At 40.5% G+C, this 22,796-nt stretch overlaps 1 protein-coding gene across 5 annotated transcripts in view; it reads left to right on the top strand.

Annotated features, from left to right (window-relative positions):
* The window catches only part of TTC7A (tetratricopeptide repeat domain 7A), a 178,180-nt gene that overhangs the window by 79,989 nt on the left and 75,395 nt on the right, over positions 1-22,796 (top strand). For all 5 annotated transcript variants that reach the window (XM_075496236.1, XM_075496235.1, XM_075496234.1 and 2 more), the window contains one exon: positions 5,978-6,138. In XM_075496236.1, the coding sequence (XP_075352351.1) occupies positions 5,978-6,138 (161 nt within the window). The remainder of the gene's footprint in view (positions 1-5,977; positions 6,139-22,796) is intronic.

Below are 22,796 nucleotides of genomic sequence, written 5' to 3'. Positions count from 1 at the left end.
ATGTATTTTATTTCTCTGTCCCTTCTGTTTAAAAGGAAAGGTCTTTATTGGAACAGCCCCTATTTTTTAAATGCTTCTCTAGCTAGATTTGAAATTTCATCATTATAGTTTCCTTCTTTGGCAGGCTTTCTGCTTGCTGCAGTTTTCTCTCCTTAGTCTACACTACAACCTGTTGGATCCTTCTTTCTTTCCTGAGCTAATCAGAGGAGCTGTGTGTTCATTAGGTTAAACTAATTGTTCCAAGAGAGCACAGTCTTGATAATGTCACTTTTGTAACCCTTTCATAATGAGAGCACTGTGTTGTGAGGAAGCCTGCAATAAGAAAGGATAATTAAAATGGCTTATTTAACTTTCTCATCTGCCTACTGGCTGCTTTATGATGCAGTTTGCTCAGGGTCTTTCATTAAAAAATATCCAGCTACCCTTCTTTCTCTCGCAGCTTTTGCCTGTTAGGGAGGTTGTCTGATCTGCTGCCTCTTCTGTTTCTTGCCATGAGTAAAAGCATTACAGCTTTTCAGCTGCTATCCTTAAAAATAAAATCAAGATTTTTGTGGTCATTGGTTCTTTGTTGTTTTCACTGGTTTTGGTCCACTGCATTTTAACTCACTACCCTTTCTTTTTCTCCAGTTGTAGCCTGTCTTTACAGTGTTGTTTCATTATGTCTCATTTCATCATTTCCCTTCCCTCCTGTTCTTTCCATTCGGTCTCTTGTCCTCATGTTCACTTCCTCTTTTGTCTACCTCACCTGTGTATTTTCATCCTTGATGTTCTGCCAGTTGCCCCTGCTACCATAGATGTGTGATCTGTTATGTAGTGTCAGCTTGACCCCTGCAATACTGCTCCTGCTTTTCTCCATCTAGTGAGATATAAATCTTTAACGCATGCTTGGAGAGAGGAGATACCTGAGACATATTTATTTTTAGACTGCTGTAAAATATCCTACTCTTGCCAGTTTACTTAACGATAAACACTTGGTAATGCATTTTTAATATTCTTAATTATTTAAAATATCTAATATATTCTCTTTCTGATCAACTGAAAGATAAATTATACCTTTTTTTTATAGCTTGCATTAACTATTGAACGTCACAGTTAAGGCTTTCATCAGGTGATGGTACAGTACCAACAAATTGAGCCACTCCTACACAGTAGGTTATAATATAATGCCTGAATGTTATTCTCAACAAATAGGCCTTTTTGTTTCCATAGTCAAGCTCAATAAATGAGGCAACCTTACCCAACACTGAAAAAGCTAGGTATCAGCTTGCATAGATAAGAGAGCGTTTTCATGGAACAGAGCAAGAGAGGCAGCTGATCGGTAGAGTGCCAAGCAAAGTTGGAGCAATTCATCTTCCTTGGAAGTCTCTCTTAAAATATTTCCAATAGCATGTGTCTCTGTCAGCACTGGGCAAGGGAGTGGGGACATGGAAAAGCATAAACTTCCCTCTGACACATGCTGAGGATGTGACGAGGAGTGGTTATAAAAGGCTTTTGCAGAGTTGGCAGTTGAAAACCACCAGCAACCAAAATGAAAGTTGATGATGATGTGCTTTGTGTTTGTGTGTGTGACTCTGTCTTAAAGACCACTGGAGTCACTGGGAGGACTCCAGTGACTCCTGGAGGGTCTAGGTCAGCCCCACAGCATTTTAGGGTGCATGTTTCAGCAAAATACAGAGTAGAATACCCTCTTCTGTAAGGAGGGTCTCAATCTAGTTTTCCCCCAAAGTTGCAGTGCCACAAGGCCAAGGTCAGTATTTGCTGCGGTGGTTATCTCCACCTGCAGAGCCTGGCTGACAGCCGGCCGAGCCGATGGACAAATGAGACTTGCAACTCCAGGCGGCTGGTTCGGCTGCTTCTCCTGTTTCTGTGGTAACAGCATTTGGATCAGCAAAAACAAGGTAGAATGAACATTTTAAAGCTCACTGATTTTAATGCCTTGCCTTGTTTTTTAGCAGACCAGTTTCTATGGAAATGACTCTAGAGAGTCAGTGCTGTTGTTAATTTTAAGTGCTGGTTCCCTTCTCGTTTTGGGTGGTGGTGGTGTTTTTGACCTTGAATACCATGTAAATCAGTATCAGATACATAAAAACAACATATGGGTGGTTTGTACCATTTTAATACTTGATTTGATTTGACCTTTCTTTGCATGAAAGTAGGAAGAGAAAGACAGCCAGGGGCCAGCAGCTGAGAATTAGAGGTCTCACTTACCAATTTCATCTGTGGACTGCCAACAGACCTGAAGTTTCAAGTGGCAATATCCAAAAAACACCTACTGCCTTCCAGAGTGTCTGGATGTAAAGATAAGATAAACATGGGTTAAGACACCAGAGAAAATATTTCAGCTGTTTTCTCCACAGTTTTTATTCTGGTTTCAAGAAGGCGAGACTGCTGTCTTGTCTGTGCCCCAGGAGGCGAGCTCTGTTTTAGTAGGTATTGAGAGGTGCTTCTTTCAGTGACTGTTGGATGTGGATAGTTCTGGTCTGTGTTTCTCCCAGACCAGCTAGCGCTTCCTCTGCTGAACAGCAACATGCTGCTTTTCTGTCTAGGTCCTGGCCTAGATTTTTCTGGTGATCAAAACCAGCTTGTAGTAAGAATTAAGTAATAATTTAACTCACAGATATGTCTGCACCTGCTTTCCTGAAGTTCTGGTGGACTGTAGCAAGTCTGTTTTCAATGGAAGCTCTTGCCAGTCAATAAAGCTTTCTCCTTTCTATAATCCCCATGCTAAAAAGGAGATGGAGAGGGTAGTTTAATGGTTGATTAAGTGTAACTCACAACTGATGTGAAATTATAAGGCCTGAAAACTCCTCTTAAAAGATCCTGTTTCATTTACCATTCTGAATATGCAAGTGCATTCTACTGTTGGGAATTATTTTTAATACTCATACTTTTTTCCTTTTTATACCTACAGTTGTAACATCCCAGCATTGTTTTTAAGAAAGCATAGAGCATTATTGAAATAAATCCTGTTGTATAAGAGGCAGCCTAAACAATCCATATTGTGGCATTATTTTGGTAGTGCTGCAAGATGCTATTTCTGGCTTACTGCAGTATCTTTACTTCCTAATCAGTGTGATCTGAATATACCTGCGTGCTATGCAGAACATGTGTGGTATATTTATTAACAGAAAGATGAGTCAGAGAAGGGTTGCATCTTCTAATTGCAGGCCCCACTCAGACTTTCAGTCCAACTGAAATAAGATTACTTTAAAGCGCAGCACTTGTAGGGAATTTAAACTGGCATCATAGCTCTGATATAGCCCTGAAGTTTCAAGGTGCCACCTGGGCTGCCAGCTTCCATCTTTCTCATATTACATAGTTACTTAAATAAATAAGCTGTGGCATCTGTCAATAGGCTGATGATCTCTACTTTTGAAAAGAAGTCTGTGTTGACTGCTGCCAAATATCTTGCTTTTATTGTTCTAGAAATTTAGTTTGTATTTTGTTGCACCTGGTCTGTTGCAGGGTGTTGATTTGTATAATGCTTCCCATAAAACAATAGAGTCTCTTCATATTATTAAAGGGTATTTTTTCTTATCTGTGTTTTGTCCACTGTTTCTAATTGTACAGCAGTACTGTGTAGGCTACTAATGGTGTTACAGCACTAAGAAATTTTTTGGGGCTCAAGTTAAACAATCAGGTGTCAGGGAGGCATGATTAACTTCCAAAACCAGCCACTGTTTGTGACTCTGGTACTAGAGGGAAGCACTGAAATGAGAAGTAAACATTGTAAGCCCTATGCTACAGAACAGGGGAAAATTATTTTAGATTATGTCTATTTCAACAGTATGTGACTGCCTGTTCAGCAGGCACAGGTTTGCAAGAGCAACCACAACTGACTTTTGTGCTGCTTTATTTCGTGTATGTTGCAACAGTTGGAGACCTTCTTTAATAGCTGGCCTCTGTTAGGGCTATGAACTTGCAGATGTGTGATCGTTGGACACTTGCACATATAAAGCAAAGTCTCGGTGACTTAGTTTGCACATTCATGTGCAAGTAAGGTCAAGTATCCTTACAATTTCGAAGTCCCTCAGTAAAGACACTAGTTGCAAGTATTATTCTTTGATTCATACTAGCAAATTAGGATCACCTTCCAAAGTCTTTGAAAAGAATCATAGAATGGTTGAGTTTGGAGGGGACCTCTGGAGATCACCCAGTTCAATCTCTGCTCAAAGCAGGCTCAGCTGGAACAAGTTGCTCAAAGCCCCCTCCAGTTTGGTTTACAGATTTTCTTCTAAGGAACTTATTTTTCCCCAAACTTGGAATTTCTTTATGAATACTTCTGCAGGTCTGAGACAGAGGAATAGAAAAAATAAGAGGTGTTTTTAGTCCTGAGTGCAAGAAGAGTCTTGATAGCAGCTTTGTTTTAGCAAGTTAAATTTATATACCTCTGGTATACATACTGAAGTACTTCGTGGACGGGCAGATGTGGGCCCACCACAGTCTCATGCCTGTTGTCCTGGTGTCAAGTTGTCTTGTCATTGCTATTGTTTTTACATTGTAAGAAAATATGTCCTACTAAGCTGCTGAGGGAACATTGGTGATTTAAGCCAATGTGTTTACCTTTGCAGTAGGATATAATAACGCGTGGTTAAAGTAGCTCCACTGACAAGCAGTAATTCATTAAAGCTGAGCGATCAGTCATATATCCCAACCTGAATCTAAGCCAGGATGTTCAGCAGTTTTGAAGCTGTGGGCCAGGTGCCAGTTTGGGGTTATGTCTGTGGAGCAGTTGCACTGATCTCCAGACTTGCATGGAGTCACCAGTAATAGAGTAGTTAAGTACTTTGGCTTGCATATGCACAGAAGAGTGAAATGTCACTTGGACATTAGGATGAAGTTGTTCCCTGAGCAGAATATGTACCACACTCCGAGAAGTATACCTGGGATCTAGATAATCAGCAACCTCTGTTGTAACTGCAGGCAGTGTAATTGTTGCTTTCCTTAGTTATGTGCTAACCTGTTTTCCCAAGTGATCTGCGGAGGCAGTGGGAATTTGACACTGGTGGTATGCCAAGGCAGCAGAATGTCTGCAGAGCTTTGCTAGGTGGGAAGTTCTCGTAATAGGAAAGAAGGAGCTACATTCTTCATCCCTTAACAGAAGGAGAGGGAAGGTATATATGAGGAAAAGAAATTTATACGTTTTTCTGTTTTGTTTTCTGCAGGCTTCCAGGGCCAAACACAGATCTGGAATAATTTAAATAACAGTAATTTCAGACACTAGAGAATCTTAAAGAAAATCCTCCGTATAAAACTTATTTGTAGCCAAAGGAAAGAAAATCTACTAAGAACTTCCCTTTTGAACAGATAGCCTAAAATATGGTATTGGATCACAAAGAGCATGGGATATACTTGCATTCATTACAGATGTTAAGTTTTCTGCCAAGTGAGACTTGATTCTAGTGACATGCTGCTGCTGTGAGTGTCAGGACTGCTCTTTACATCACTGCTTGCAAAGATACTTCTTTTTCTGACAGCATTTTGAATCTTGACTCTTTTACCCTTGAACATTCAAACTTAATTTTTATGTTCTTGATGCAAATCATGAAAGGCCTTGAATGGCCATCACGAGACAAAATGCAGCAGAGATGCGTAATGCTCTCCCCCAGGTGAAGAGCCAGCTACCCATCCTAGAAAACAGAGTTGAGAATTGGGCCTCTGTAGTGGATCTGTTTACCGCATAGAAGCACCATGCCAAAGTAAGAGGGGGTTGATTGGATCAGGTCTGCTGCTCCTGTTTATAGGCAATGATTTAGTAATGCTGCAGACTCTTTTCTCTAGAAGGTGTGTTTTTTTCCAAGCAGTGCAGTCTGTTAATTTTGTCAAACTGTTCAGATGATAGAAGTCTTTCTCATAGGTGCCTAAGTAGGATTTCTTCAGAATTTCTAATGACTGTGTTTGTTCTTACCTTTGGGATATAATGTAGGACTGAAGGAGAAATGTTTTCTCTTTTTATCTCTACCCCATCTCCTCCCAGATTTCTGATGCTATAGAACATCTTCAAGAAGCACTGCAACTATGCAAAGATGACATGAATTCACTTCATCTACTGGCCCTCCTCTTTTCAGCTCAGAAGCACTATCAGCATGCGCTGGATGTTATCAACATGGCTGTTGTTGAATACCCAGAAAGCTTTAGGTAAGAGTTATTGCATGATGCGATACATCCAGTCAGGAATGATCTACTTATTAGCTCTGCTGTTCTCAGTTATGCACAAAGAGCCTGTTAAATCAGGTATGCTACTGGTGTGTCACTCTCCTCCTGGGTGTACTGTGAAGCTGAAACATGTGAGGCTCAGGGTATTCTTTTGATTTTCTGTCTTCATGGTCTTTCTGTTTTTAAAACTAATCCTTGTGCTTGTTTGCTTTTCCAGTATTTGTCTTTCTCTATTATGCTTATGGTGTCTCCTCCCATATATCTCCCTGTACTTTTTCATACGTCACTTTACATGCGCAGAAATGAGTGTGAGACAACTATGATGATGTCTGCCTATGTCACAAATAATTTTATATTTGGTAGACTTCCTGGTTAAAGACAAACAAATTCTTCATGTATTGACCATGCTTTTGATGCTTATGTATGACACAACTTGCTGCAATAGCACGGCTGGGGAAAAAGATCAGTTGAAAATCACAAGCTGTAATAACATATAGCTGAAAGGATGGTTTGGCTGCCTAAGAGCAGGTTTGAACCAGCACAGACTTCTTGGAGCCAGAGGTTTCCACTGTTCTATGTTTGACTCAGTCCTTCATCCATCCGAGGGAGATAAATTGAATTCCTTGCTATTTACTGTCGTGACCTTTCAAAACAATGAATTTGTCTGTTCTGTGCAAAAATTAAAGCTACTGTAATACTTTCTGGTGATCGCATACTAGCTGAGTTTCTTAGCCAAATGGCAGAAAATCCTGTTGCATTGCTGGAAGACCAACTTCCATTCAGAATTGCCTGTATTTAACTGATGTTTTAAACCCATGCAGCACTGTCTTTAGACAGCCTGCTTTCTCAGTGGAGAGAGGGAGTGGCCTCCACAGGTGTAGTCAAGTAGCTGAGTGGGACATTGTCAAAACCAGAGCAAAGGAAGGTCACAAGTGAGATTGAGGCTATCTAAATGTGAGCTTCAATGCTTTAGGATCATTTAGAGTTATGGTGCTGTATCAGCATATAATGCTTTTCATTGTAAGCTGTATGTTGCCATTTAAAATAGCTCTGCTGCCTGTGTTTTTGAGGTTACTTACTTTGTGTATGCGACAAGCTAAGACTGTCAGTGCACATCTTTGAGAAAGAAGTGAAAATTAGTAATGGAAAAGCTCTTAAAACAATGCCAACATCTCTTCAAAGTGTGAACATGGGTATGATTGAAACAGGAAATAGTCCAGTGGCTGCTAAATTGTGTTTTGTGGTTTGAAAGTAATAAGCATAGTAAAAAAAAACCTCATGTTGTACAGTCAAATATCACATCATATTGTCAAAGGTCAGACGTTCATTGAGGACTACAAACACTCGAAGATAGATAAGACAGGTGGAAAAGGAAGAAGAAACTAGTTGTTTATGTGAGGAACAGAGTATTTGCCATGTCAGATCAACCAACTGGTCTTTCAAGTCCTGGATCTTTCCTCCAGCACTTACTGATAATTTATGTTTCAGGGGAGGACAAAACAAAGAAAACATAGTGTGCAAAGTAGCTTGGAGGGCTGCTAGGTGGGTTCCTTTATGCTGTCTGGTAATCTGATTTCCCCAAAGCAGGAAAGAATATTACCTCCTATGCTTCTATCAGTGCCAATCTTCATGTGCAGAAAGACCTTGCAAGGAGTAGCAGGATAGGTTGTTTCTGGTAGAAACAGTTAATGTTGGTAGTGAAAGCCACAAGTTCAGGCTTACTCCTAGACACAGACTTGCTAGAGTGTGTGCTCTTGGAGGAACCCCTCTTTGCTCCCTGCATGCACTGTGGTACGTAATACAGTTGGCAGTGAGACGCATTCACAGCTACAGGGATGCAGGAGTAGGGGCTGGCTTGCCTCTGCTGCTATGACTAGCCTGTCTCTGTGTAGGTCTTTCTCTAAACCAGCCAGCAAATAACTGATGAGTGAAGGAATGGAGAAAGAGTATCAGAGTTGCAAGGCAGAAAAAAATAAATAAAAAAAAATTAAAAAGCATTTCTGAAGAAAAAGAACAACAGGAATCCAACGAGGGGGAAAGCAGGAAGAGTAACAGAATACATCTATAGTTGGGAACAGTTTCAGATTTGGTACAGACTTTCTAGAGGTCTAAAGTACAATTTATGCTAGGAGGGCTTTACTGCTTTGTAAAACCACTTTGAAGAGAGAAAGACCTGATGCTATTGTGTATCTCCAGTTGTTATTGCCTTATAGAAAAATAGTAGTAAATTTTACTACTGCGTGGAATGACTACAGGATACTTCATGTAAACAGTTCAAGTTCAACTGCATGATTTTAAAGCTGTTTTTAAAAGTGGTTGATTATTTTTCCCAATTCATATTGATATGAACCAGGCAACTGCATAATGTGGTGCCTGGGGTCTCCCTTCCTAATGACAACTCTTTTTGGAAGCATAGTTTGATGGCATGTATCAAGAAAAGCAGATTAAAGCTGCATTAAGGGACCTTAGGGCTCTGTAGATGGCAAAAAACATAAGCATTACCTGGATGTATATCCTAAACAAAAGAAAGAATAGTACATAAAGAATTAAGGTCTTAGATGGCCCAAAGGACAGACATGTCATACTGTTTCATTGGTCTCTGACTGTATGTAATTAAGACGAATTTGTTCCTGCTCTTTTATTTTCATATCAAATTATTTCATTATATATTTTAAAGAAGGAATCATTCAGGATGTCCTGTAGTTGGTTAGTGGTTGAAGCAACTGGAAAAAATATACTTCATTGCTCAGTTAACATACAACATCCTTTGGCATGAGCCCCGTAATACTGACCAAAATGTGTCTAGAAGTGCCCCTCGTTGGAGTGTTTAAACTTATACATTTACTTCACATTTCAGTGGTCGGTATGGTGCATAGGGAGGAGGGATATGAAAGGTAGACACTGAATACAGTGAGAGATGAACTGGAGTGTTTTGGATCGAGCTGTTGGAGAAGGATGTTGAAGAACAGCTGGATATGCAAAAGCACAATGTGTTCAGAAAAATGAACTTGGGAAGATCACTTCTGCTTGAAAGGTGGCATAATAGTAACAAATGCATTACATTACAGTCAGTGAATGACTGAATTTGAGCACCTGGATGTACTGTCAAGCAATGACAGGAGAAGACTGAATGGAGGAAGAATGACAGCTAGTTATGTTGGGCATACTGCAAGATGAGTGAACCAGAAGAAATACACTGCCTTGCCGTGACTATAAAAGATAGAAATAATAGCAACCTTTACATGGGAGGTATCACCTGAAAAAATCACTGACTCCTACAGAGGCAGACTGCCCAGGATAAGACTTAGTGTTTTTACATCCTGTCAATGTTGGTACGCTTTTAAAAGAAGTTAATCAATGCAGTACCAACAGTTGGTTTTGGTATATATTTCAAAGCACTATCTCCAGCACATTTGGGAGAGAAGACTCCTGATAGCATCAGGTATCTCTCCCCCTCCAGGTCAGTGATGCTGATCATAAACCTTTTTTTAAGACGGATTCCTTCAATTTTTTTCCAACTCAAAGGCCAGCCTTTTGAGCAGTGTTCTACCTGGGACCGGCTGTGATTACCTCCCCTGGCTTGTCTTAGGGATAGATCTTTTACTTGGAAGAAATAATATTAGTGAGCACCCCTCTTGCCCCCCAGGTGATCTTCTTAAAATAATGCATAGTTTATTTAGAAAGAAAGTATTTCCCTTTTTAAAGCCTGTATTCACACCTCACAATATGTTCCATGCAGAAGTTCTGTAGGCCTGGCAGCCTGCAGAACCCACCACAGAGTGTGGCTGACACAATCCTTTATCTTCAGCTGGTAATATTTCCTCCTTCCTGTTTTGCTCATGTAAAATTGACTTTGTCCTCCTGACTCGCCCACTCTTCCAGAGACTGTTTTGCTCTCTGGTCATCTTTTAGCTCTAATTGGTTAGCTCCCAGCACTGGAAAAAAATTAAGGTCTGTACCTAGCCTGAGGTTGGAAATAGAATATCAATTTTATGGATACTCTATTGCTTTATAATTGCTCCCAGACTGCTTATCAAAACCTATTCTGTTGTTTGCCAGCTTGTTTTTTGTCCCCTGGATGGCTCCCCATTAAGTTAGAACAATACATATTTCTGACATAATGTACAACAACTTCTAATCGCTGCCCAATGTGACGGTGAATGTTTTGTTAAATGATCATGTCTTTGTATCTATAGCAGTTCTGCATCTGGCACAGGAGTCATAACTCTTTTAAATTAATAGCTGCTAATATTCCTTCTCTTCCTAAACTATAAGTCACTATTCTGTTGCTTTCAGAGTCTCAAAACTAGTTTTAAAGAGAAATAACAGAAAACTTTTGGGAAGCGCTGCTGTTGTACACATAAAGACTCAAAAAGAAGCAGGTGGCTTGGTGTTTCAGAGCAATGTAGCTGTCAAATGCAGATGCTTTTGTTCTACCCAGATATTTGCTATCACAAAAGTAATTACTGTAAATGAAGTGCAACAAAGCTCAGAAGGCCAGGAAATATTAAATGTGTATCTTGGAGACCATCAATAAAAAAGGAAGTAAATTTCGCATGGGGAATTGTGTGTGTCGTCTTGGTGTTGTTTTAGCAGAAAGGGGTGTTTTTGCTATAGCTAAGCCCTCAAAATACAAAGTCCTCTTCTAGATTAGAAGTGGTTTACTGACAGCAAATGTCCTTGACTTCATCACTAATTTCATTAAGGACCTGTGAAGTAATCGTCTGGCAAGATTTATTTGTCATAGTCTGGTGCAGACTTACTGTGGGGAGAGCTATTCTGTGGTATATAAGCAATGTCATTTACCACGTGCTTCCACTCGCTACAAAGAAAAGCTGGTGTAAAATCGGGATCTCAAAATGCATGATTAAACTGGCATTTCCAGTTTGAATTCTTTTTCCATTACTTATCAGGCTATTTCTTGTATGTGGAAAATAAACAACTCATGCCTTCTTTGAGTAATATCTTTATGGGCACTAGTGGAGTACTACAATGTTGTTGACAACCATAAAGTAGAACTGTCTCTTTGCCTATGCTCTTCATAGGGAATAAGGAGTCAGTTGTCTCTCAGTCGATGGTTTGCAAACCTTTGTGTTATGCCTACTCTGTACTACAATTTTTATGTCAAGATAGTTGTACCTCCCACCTCACCCCCAGGTAATACGATTGCATATGCTTTAGAATGGTTTTACCACTTTCCTCATTAAAGTGGTGCTGACCTCACTTAGCTTTAGAAGTATGGCTTTAGAGAATCAGGTCAGCCTGTTTATATGATTCCAGTTCATCATTAGGCAAGAGGCAAGGAAGCCGGGTACATCATATGAGGGGACATGGTGATAAAACAGCTTGTTAAAATTCTAGAATATTGTTTTGTTTGCTGAATTCCTCAAGGGTGCAAGGTCTGAGGTTCTAAAGCAGGGATAAATTAATATTTTGGCTGTAGCATTTGATCATGCTAGACAACTTTTATAAATAGGATATTCAAAACTTTTAATGGTGGAACTTTAAGTTTACTTCTTGTAGTGGTGTGTTCACACCCTGGCTGGTGAGAGTGACCCACAAATGTTTTTATCTTTGTATTGATGGCCCAGACAATAATACAAGGTGATAAAAAATGGAAGTACGTACTTGGGTGATATGACAGCACTGTGCTACAAGAACACAAAACATATATTAGGCTTCTGTTATTCACTTAAACAAAAGAGATGTGTTATGTGGAGTTAGAAGGGTTGAGCTGGGTTTTGTCTATAGTAACCATGAATGTTTGCTTTTGTTGGCATGTTATGATCCCTTGTTGTTTTTATAAAATTAACCTAAAAAAAACCCTTGGTGATATATTGCAATAATCAGGACTATACTCTGTGGAACTGGTAATGATATCGAGTATTTGTATGCCAGATATATGAAGGGAAAGCTTTAAGCTAGTCTCCTGACTCTTATTAATGATAACACAGATACTTAAAGCTAAAAGAATTTTAGAAATAGAAATCTAAGGGTTTTTTTCTGGTTTGGATTTAATTCCACATTTTTAGCTTTTTTTTTCTTTTATTTTTTGCCCTGGATGATGAGGAAACAGAAAGAATTCTTGAGTTACAGTATCCAAGATCGGATTCCCATTTTGGCAGGTTCAAACAGATGTATGCACCCCTTTCTCTAAGGATCACAGTGATCTAAGACAAAAATTCAGTAGATGAGCATGATAGCCTTCTATTCACCATCTTAATGCGGTGGGAAGAAGTATTGCCCTAGCTGGTTCATGTCTGTTTGTGCCAGGAATGGATTTGTGTTAGTGTACGTATCAATTCATCTTAAAACTATATGGATGGATTCAGTGGTACCTGGAGAGAATTCCATTCCCTCATAGCACAGGGTTCAGAGTATGAATAAATGGAGTTATTTACCTACAGAAGACTTATTTTTTTCGCATGGTATGAAAAGAAGGAACAGCCGTGTGGTTTTCTAACCTTAGCGGCAATGCTTCAAGTCTTTCCTCTGGATGAAAAATCGGGTTTATTTCATAATAACTTCCTTTTTTTTTTTTTCTACTGCCTGAGTAAATGGCTACTGCCTCCATTCATTTAAGACCTTTATAGTGAGCAGCGGTGCTTCTAGATGCTGGTTTTGGCATTGGAGAGGTAACACAAGTTCTGCAAATGCATAGGCTTCACTTCAGAAATTTAGGAATAAATTCCAAAATGCAGGAATAGCATGGGTGATTTGAGGTGAGATAGTTACCATGCACAGGTTCTGTACTTCTGAGCAATCTATTTGTGTAAAAGCAGGAAGTTCCATAAGGGAATGTCAGTAACACTGTTTTTGAGACTTCAAGCTCAGGTTTTGTGGGTTTTCGTGTAGATTCCTGCTCTGTGTTTGTTTTTGACATGACTTTTAAGGCTTAGTGACTACTGATAAACCAGAGAGAAGAAGAAACCTGCAAACCACTTTGTGGTAGTAATAACTAGCTAACTTGTTGATCTTTAAAATTTGTTTCTTTGATGGGTCAGGCCTTAATGGAATAAACTCTGACCATTCAGCACAGCTGCTTTTTGAAACAGCAAAATGTCGATTTTATGTTCCTTTACTTGCATTTATCTTATGCAATTAACTTCTTGCCAGTGCTTTCTCACCTGGATGGAGAAACGGATGCTTTTCAGTTCCTCCTGGCTCACTTCAGTGCATTGTATATATCTGCCATATCAGTGAGTTAGTCCACCCAACACGCACTTTTCTCCCTGCTAAGTGCCATTTTCTTTTGAACAGCTGCAGGGTGTTCTGCTTTATATTCAAAGGAAGTGTTTAGGAGCCCTGACTGTCTACGTTGAATGCCAGAATGTACTGGAAAAAATAGCATATGTGTAATATCTGGGCAGCAGAGTCAAGTTGCCAGTAGGAACTCTGTGGCCTGGAGTTTAGCTGTAGTACGTGCGTGTGGGGGTTATCCAAGGTGAAGAGGGACTTGGTGATTGGGATCACTGTGTTTCTACCAGGCAGTTTTGTGAACTCCAAAGGTAGACCTGAAGGAGAACCTGAGGCATGCTGGCTGCCTGGAAATCAAAAAGAGAACCAAGGGCGAAAGGTGGTGCCAGTGTGGGAAGCCCAGCTCTAAACTTTCCCTTCCTGCTTTGGGGCTACACCCATATACAGGGGGGCTACATAGGGTGCTACCATTTATTAGCAGCTTCAGACATCCGTTTCTGCTGGAAAACATGATGGTTAGAACCTTCTTGAACTGAACTCCTTCAAGGGTTTCTTATTATATGGATAAAGGAGGAAACAAAATGCCCTGCTTGGCTATTTTTCATCTTTGTACATCTAGTGAAGGTGAAGGCTGTGGAAAGTCTGCTGTCAAACATACAGATCTGATAATCTGAAATTTTCTTGAGGCTCTCAGAAGCTGATCACCAGAGGAGTAAGGGAAGATATGTTGGGGTTGGTTTTTTTCTTACGAGGCACTCCTGGATTTTCTGAAATCTTTAAAAAGCCTTAAACGCAAGGATGATGAAGAGTCTCATTTTTGGATTGGGAATTTATTTTTCAGAATGAAGAACATCAGCTTTATTAGCATTCACTGAGAATTACTGTTGATAATCATTTCTGGAAAACACAAGTCCTGAAATAGAGAGGCATGGATGTTAATCCTCAGCAAATTGTTTTTCAGTGCAGTAAATGACTTCCCAAGAAGTTTGCAATGCAGTCAAGCCATGTTGTCTCTCAGATGAGTATCGTGCTTTGATCACTCAATGAAAGGGCTGTTTTTTTCATCTCCAGCTGGAAATGTCAGCCTCAAGTGACTTCTACTCTAAGGTCCTAGGAGTATTTATTTATCTAATGAGAAGAGCACAAAATGTTTTGATTTTTATTATTTTCTTCAAAAAGAAGAGGGAGGGAAAAGTATTCAGACTTTCTGAAGAACTCACCAGGGAACAGAAATGGAGTACAGTAATTTTTCAGCCGCAAATGTGGTTTTTACCTTCTGAAAACAGGGCAAGCCCTTGCCCTTCACTCTCTCAGAAACACTGGTAATAATTGTGTCTTAGATGGTAAGTCTACTTCGGTTGCCACTGTCATTAATGTCTGCAGAACCAAGTATGTAAGCAGGCACAGTCGTCCTATTTGATACTAGTCAGTATTCATATAACTTAATATTTTAGTCTCTGTTAGTAAAGGGAAGAGAATGATGAATGGAGATGTTATAACAGAGAGAGAGACTGTAATGTAGAAGTTCTGCATTACCAACACGTCTTTAAAAATGTCCAGATGTATTCCTTAATATGCTAACATTTTTACAACACAAAACAGATAATATGAATCACTTTACTCTTTGCTTTATTTGTTTTTACCTTGGCTTGAAGCTTTCTGTTATGTATATCGTTCAGCAGTAAGTTTGTCATAAGACTGTATTTTAGGAGGAAGGGTGAACATGAGGACGGAGAGCTAAATGGTCTAATCAAGTGTCGCAGTCATTAGCAGAGTTGTTCCTACATATACCAACAGGAAATTTGACCCTGGACTACGTAAGTACAACATAGAATCATGTTTCTCAGCACTGGCTGGAAATGCGAACTGCTGGAGATCTAGCAGGTTAGGAATTGAACACAGTGACCTCTACTCCATATGTCTCTATCAGCTGGAGAAGTGGCAGGAGGCTGATAACTAGCACCTCAAATGAAGATCATACAAGTAAGCAGTTGCAGTGAAATTCATAGTGAAAAGACTCCTGGACATATTTTTTTCCCTGGAATCAGGCCATTTGCGTCTACTGTCTGAGCACTTGCAATGACTTGAGATTATTCTGTAGTTTTTCTTGTATTTTCTCAGGACAAGGTCAATGTCCTTCCTGTGTTGGTAGAGTATGCAGCGCAGCTGGCTCTGAACCCAGCTGAGAATATAGTATGCCACTGCAATCTGTGTAATAAACAAGAGAGATGGCCAGTCGGTCCTTCCACAGGTGGGCAAGAGAGCTGCAAGGAGCTGTGCTACTGAGTGAAGGAGGGAGCCGTACCTCCTGCCCCGTGAGTTCCAGCAAACAGTCATTTTGTCTGATTCTTCAGAAATTAGGCATTTGCTGTGTTGGAGAGAAAAGGGAAAAAATCTTTTGTTTGGCTTAATAAATTTCAGTAATATTTAAGTGGGAAAAATAGCAAAGTAGGAATGACATAACGTGAAGCAAAGGGATACGATGCAGGCGTGAGGATCATCTTTAGAGTCTTCTGCAGCCCTCCCTAGGCCGTTGCAGCGGAAGTGCTTGGAGAGGCTGCCATGACGCAGCATTGCAAAAATGGCACTTGAGGAGAGGAATGTGTGGCATCTGCCTACCCCCAGGTGCACGTGCCAGGGGCCGCAGCCCTGCCGAATAAGGATGCAGAACTGATAAATGCCGGCTGCTAGACCGTCCTCGCTGGGAGCGAGAAACAGCTGGTGCATACAAGGGAGCACCAGTTGCAAAGGGTATGTCCAGACTGCCGGAGCTGCTCCTTGCCCAGACATGGCTGGGCTGGCTTCAGCCTAGCTCCTTGGGCTGCTGCGGACAAAGTCTCCATAGAGACACGGATCTGTGTGGGCGAACTGCCCAGCTATTTGCGCTCGCACTCTTGAGCCTTGTGGACCCTGTGGGCTGCCTTGAACTGTGCAGCAGCTCTTCAGCTAGGCATTGACTAGCCTGAATGTATCAAGCTGCAGCGACTGGCAGCAAGGTGGGCAAAGCATCAGTGGTAACTAGCACTAAGTAGCAGACAGAAACTCTGAGAGCAAAAGGGTCAGAGATCTTCCGGCCTGCGCAAACCAAGCATGTGCTAATGCAGAGCAATCCCCAGGGCTTAGGTGTCCCATGTACTGGGTTAAAACAAAACAGAGCTAGCAGTAATGTGCACCTCAGGAAGCCACTGGTAAGTGGCATGAGACCAGTGTTTATTTGGGGTAATTCATGCCACTGCTAGTCAGCTGTGCTGATCTCACTTGTGGGGGAATTTTTAATCTACCTGGGATTGCTTTAATCTGTGCTCTTCCTACACCTCCAGAAGGAATGGCTCCTGAGAGGGAGAGCGCAGAGACTTCCTCTGCCTTTCTGAGCCACCGCTATAGATGTTCTACAGAACACCGTGCTGTTCTGTAGAAAGACTTGTTCAGAACTGTGCACAGTAGTATTGGAAGTTTATTGTTTGGAGGGGGTTTTTTTCATCCAAAGTGCTTGTGTGAATTAACGCTTTTTTCTTATACAATCGCATGTAGGAGTCAGGATACATATACTAAATTATCTTTCAATCAAAAACATTCTTCTGAAACTAAACTGGATGGTACAGTTTCTTGTTTGTTGCTCTAGTGTTAAAGCAGATGGAAATGCTTTGGAATGCGAAGAGTCTCCTTTGTTGCCAGGGTTATAAACTATGTCACATCTTAATCAAGAGGCTGCACATTGTCAGTTTGGAAATGCCAACTGGAAAAAGGTTTTATTTTTCAAGTCCACTTTAAAAAAAGAAAAAAAAAATTCAATATATATGCACTCTTTGGAGCCTTCACACCAGATGATTTTCAAATATAATAGGGGTGGAAGCCTGCTCTACCAGCAACTCTGGGATTATGTTGCTTCTTTTCTCAGTGGCAACCAGCAATTTCCTGCTGCTTTCCTGGCCATCTGCAAACGGCAAGGGTTTGCATAGCAGGGGCATAGTCCTGTGCAATGTGTCTGTTGGGGAAGAGGAAGGGAGATCCTGTAGGGTAATGATGTCCAAGTGTGTGTGGTATGCACTATCTGTGGTTTTGCAGGGCAGGAAAACTTGCATCTGAAAGCCTATGGTCTTTGGTGTTATTTCTCTTCTCTCTGTGCTGCCCCAGACAGTGTGTATTTCTTAGTTTTGGTAGCCATATTTTGTCCGATATATGTAAGACTGCTCTTGAGCAAAGCCCCATTACCTTTCTTACAATTAAAAAAAAAAAATTTTGCAGAGGCAAAATGCATCTGAATCAAACCTTTGTTGTTTTAAAAAGGATTGACTGATATATATAGAAAGGAAGAGAGCAAAGCAAGCTTGACTTAAGACTTACCCTTTCAGTTAAATTTTGGGGGGTTGTCGAAACAAACACGTTAAACTTCTGCAATGTTACTTTATTATTTAAGCCCTGTGATGCTATTGTGAAGGACAGTATCTAAATAAGCTGCTGCAGGGGTACTTTATTCTGCTTATTAGCTGTGATAGTAACATTGGAAAGCATGTAGAGAATTCTAGTACAGATTTTTGATGTTCTAGAGGTCAAACTGGTCTTAAAAGAATGAAATAACTTCTTCAGATGCCTTACTGGCTCAGACCATACCTAATCCTTGCAATATGGTTTGGTTTTTTTTTTTCTCCATCGGATGTGCATCAGGTATTAATTCAGACTTTGCTCATTTTTCCGCTTACAGATCTCCTGTAAACTTCTGATGCAAAAACTATATTTTAGACATGGCAATATTGACTTCTGATCTCATCTAGTTGGCCCCTGCACATGGCAGAGCCAGTGTCTCATTTTACAAGGTATAGCAATATGCACCCTGAATCTGGGAATTCTGCATGTAAGCAATATCGTAGCTGAACAATAATCTATTTTTTCTCTAACACAGTATAAGCAATGGTGCAGTGTAAAGTTGCAGTGCCACAAAAAGCTAGAAGCAGCACTCACAAATTATGTATTCTAGCAGGTACTCATTATTTGCCTACATAGACAAAGCTATTAGTCTGGGATTAGTTGCAAGACATGGGAGAGACAGAAATCATGGTTTTAGGTGTCACTGTGAGCACTGTTATTACAGGGAAGAACCGATGAAGCAATTCTGTATCCAAACAGCACCTAAAGGAAATAATGTTTCTTACAGGGTAGGGCAGATTTGCTCTTCAGCACTTACAAGGCTGTAATAAGCTGTAAGACTGGTTGCAAATAATGTCACAGCTAAAAAAAACATTTGTTGCTCTATCATTAAGGACAAAGCCATATACAGGTTCTCACAAATGAATGAATAAATTCTAAATGCTTCCTCGGATGTGTGAACTCCGAAATTAACACCACTGATTTCTGCACACTAAGAATAGTACAGGGTGTCAGCACCGAGGGAGGAAGGGAAAGGAAAGAGAAAGATACCCTTCCAGTCTTCTGTAGTGTTCAAATTGCTTAAAGCTTAAGCTATGAAGCATAAATGGCTACATGTGCCATTTCAGAAGTTAACTAAATAGGCCTGTATCAGCACTGTGGTAGAAAAATCCCTAGTCATTGGCTTGACCCCAACCCGAGCGATCCATACTGCAGGAAAACAAGTGTACAAACGCATGTATTTTCTCCTCGGCATTTGTAAGTGCTTCTCTTCACTTGCAGGCAGGTTCTGTTTGGGTTGTTGGCCTTTTAAGAAAAAGCTTAGTGTCTAGATTTCAAGCTGAAGAAAAGGAAAGCCACGTTGTTTTACCCTACCCAAGTAGGGGAAAAAATACAGCTGAGAACGGTGCAGATGGCCTGAATCAGATTGGCACATAGTACGGGGGTATCAGCATCAGCTGACTACCTTAAAAAGTGACGTCCTGTCATCTCCCTGTTTTCACTGGGGATCTCATAAGCCCCTTTTCCAAGATTATGCATAATAGCAGTTTGTCTGGCTGAAAATATCCCCCAGAAGAACAAGAAAAAAATTGTGTGAAACCAGAATACATTAAAGGCCAAGGAAGAGAGGATATTTATTTTTTTTCTTACTGATGTTAAACTTTATCAAACTAAGCTGATAAAAAAGTAACAAAACAAAAAATCACAGTGCTGCAGGATATGTGTTTTCTACCTGGTGCTCTTCTAACTGGCTACATGCATTTTTTTCCCTCCAATTCTCAGCAAATTTTATTAAACTCTGTCGCCAGTTTCTCTTGTACATGACAGCCACAGCTAACAGCGTTAGCTGTCTGGGGAGGAAGTCACTGCTCGTCTTGCTCAGTGCACAGTCCATCTAAATTCCTTCAGGAATTTAGTATATATCGTGAACAATGTTGATTATGTTTTCGGCACTTAAATAGAGCCATTAAACTGTTGCTCAAGAGTATGTCCTAATCGGTGTGAAAGCTTTTTCAGTTGGGGCTTGGAATAGAATTTGCAAGCTGGACTGAGCGCAGGGCTGGTAGTTTCTGAAGTTTAAGACTGCAGTTGTGTTGAGGTTTTATATAACAAATACCTCCTGCCTTAGTCAGGGCCACTTGTAGTGAGAGTAACTATAGTAACAAAACAAAGTTTCTAGCTAGTGAAGGAATACTTCCAATGAGCAGGACATCGGTCTCTGATCCAGCCCCGGAAATATGCTTATTTATCAGTTTTGTGTGCAATGCTATTTTAATAGCTACTACTGTATTTTCAAAGCTATTTAGAAATTTTCATTTGTTTGCTTTTGGTGTGGGGGGTTTTTTGCCTAAAACCTATGGAGGGACTTGCTCCTTTTGCCTTCAAATGGAAATGTTCTAATTATATTCCTGCTTTTTTAGCTTGTTTTCCTAAAGAAATGATTATGCAGTTGGGCTTTTTATACCTTGAGCACTTTTGAAAATATTGGCTGATTTAAAACAAGTTTTGACAGTGTGTTAGATAATTAAGTTTCTGCAAGTTTCCTAAAAGCAGCTGGCTGAGTCGAGGCCGGAGAGGGCAGGCAGAGCTGAGCCGTGCTGTGCCGGGGTTGGCAGCTGCCAGCGGGACGGCGAGCACACGTGCAGCAGGTACAACACACGGGGACGTGGCAGCAGCACTGTCACGAGGTCTCCCAGAGGGCTCTGGGAGAAGGGCTGGCAGGGGGGAACAGAGACAGATTGCAGTGGGGGACAGGGACAGAGGATGTAAATCTGTAAGAAGTTGCGTACCACCTGGCAAGGGACAGTTTGTGGCATTTAAGTGAAGAGTATATAAATACACACTGTTTGTTTCTGTGTCTTATATGCTCATTTGCATGTGTAACAAGTGATGGCAGAATGAGTAAGGAAGGTAATGAGGGATGCTGCAAGTGGTAATGAGCACTGCTTAACCAAATCAGCACATGTTGGAGGTGCAGTAAAAGGCTGGGGTCTCAGCATGGCCCGCAGGAATCAGCCTCCCTTGGAAAGCAGGGAATCACACCTCTTTTAGGTTTTCACAGAAATCCTAACCTAAAAGTGACAGCCTGGTTAAATAACAGCAGAAAGAATTATTATTCCATTAATAGAAAGTTCTCGTAAAACTTCAGTGGAGAGCTTTTCTGTTGCCAAACCAATGTTTTATGAGGAGCAGGAAGACATTTTTAAAGGAAGCGTGGCATTTGCTGAAGCAAGCTGAAAGCACAGTACTGGGCCCTGGCTCTGCCTACCCAAAGCTGTGACTGCGTTTGGACAGTCTGTGTGTGAGTTTCCTTCTCCTGGCTTCACAAACCGAAAAAACGGTAGTTTTTAAAAGAGATCCCTGACCCTCTTTTCTATTGTCTGTAAATAATTGTCTTTTCTAAAATTCAGTAACTTTCTGTTCAAATGGATGAGACCTAAATTCACATTATGAGCCTCTGATAAAACTAAATGTGTTACTGCACAGGAGTGGATTCTCCCATTCCATGTGTTTCCTTTTTCAAGCTTCTTGCTCCTACTAATTCTCTAGCCATTTGGTGGCAGAGTATTTGGAGCACCAGGCAAGGAAATGGAGATGTGGAAAATAGAAAGGAAAACAGAGTGAGGGAAAGCCAAAATCTGTTCTTTGGACTTGAAGGAAGGTAGAAAATCTATCTGAAGCTTTTAGATAGTTTTATGGGGCTGTTCCTGCAAATCAGAAAATCTAGTAATTCACCTCTTCTGTATAGTAAGATGCTGTTTGTCCACCAGTAGACAGGAAGCAAAAAGCTGTTCTTTTGCAAAAGCATGTTTCCTAGATGGTTTATAACCGTAGTGAACCATTTCAGTCCTAGCCTCCTTGCAATGATACTCTGTTTGAACTTCCCAGCAGCCCTGTGATGCATCAAACATTTTGTAATCACTTTGTACACCAGTGAAATGCAGCTGTGACTGGGGAAGAGTGGAACAGCTCTTTAACAGGGAATAACAGTAGCACATACCAGATTAGGCTGGGAAGTTAGGAAGAATAATCTCCCTAGTTGAAGTTGGCGAGATGGTTGTAGAGAGGCAGAACATAGAGACCGGAGCTGGAGTTTTATCATATCATATGAGCTAACACCTGTGTTCATATAAAAATGTGACTGAGGCTCCTTAATGTCTTCAGTTAATTAAAACTTGGGTTTTACGTTTCGTTTAAAATGAATTAATGATCCTAACAAGGGATGGAACAAGTATTAAAAAGGATGAATCTTAAGGGGACAAATATAATCTTGAAGACCCAAATAAAAGCAATTTAGTTCAACGCGTTAAGGAAAGCTGGCCAGATATAACTGAATCCATCTCTTTCATTTGGTGGTTGGAAAGATATTTTTTTACTCCTCCTAAATCAGCTACAGCACTAAATCCCATAATAGAAACATTCTAAAATTATTAGAACTGGCTGGGTTTTCCATCTTTGCTGCACAGTTCTGGTTAGGATTATTAATGAGAAACTCAACTTTTGCCTTTCTCTCTGTTTTAATAAATTAATAATAGGATGAGTTAATGTAGGCAGTAAGTTTCAGGCTTCGTTCTACATCACATCAGTTTGTGTTGTTTTCCCAAGAGCATTTAACTTTGTTGTATAGCAGCTGTAAGAGTACAGCAGTTTCTGCACAGTGTCTCCCATGTAACTGTGCTCATAATTTGTGGTCCACAAACGAATGCTTGTGGATTGGACAGGTTCATCCCTTGGATTCTCTAGAACAAAATTCCTAGAACTGTAGATTGCAATTCCCTGCAGGATGGTAGTAGTGTTCAAAACAGATTGCTATACAGCCGCCAGCATAGCTCAATTCCATGGATACAGGGGCCTGAGATGCAGCTGTAATTGCTGCTGCTAAGGTTGGCCCTTTGTTCTTCTGCCAGTCCACCATGCTCATAAAAAGTAGTCATAGGTGCTTTGGGACTGGGCTGTGCTCTAAAACTTGAGAAAAATTGGCTGAGGACCCAAATGGAGACACAACTCAGAGCAGTCAAAGTATTTCTTTCACTTGTAATTTAGGCCTGCTTCCTGAGTAGCAATAATAAACCATGGAA

The sequence above is a fragment of the Mycteria americana genome, chromosome 3 (assembly GCF_035582795.1).
Source record: "Mycteria americana isolate JAX WOST 10 ecotype Jacksonville Zoo and Gardens chromosome 3, USCA_MyAme_1.0, whole genome shotgun sequence".
Lineage (NCBI taxonomy): Eukaryota > Metazoa > Chordata > Aves > Ciconiiformes > Ciconiidae > Mycteria > Mycteria americana.
Note: the sequence above shows the minus strand (reverse complement) of the source record. Positions and strands in the feature narration are given on the sequence as shown.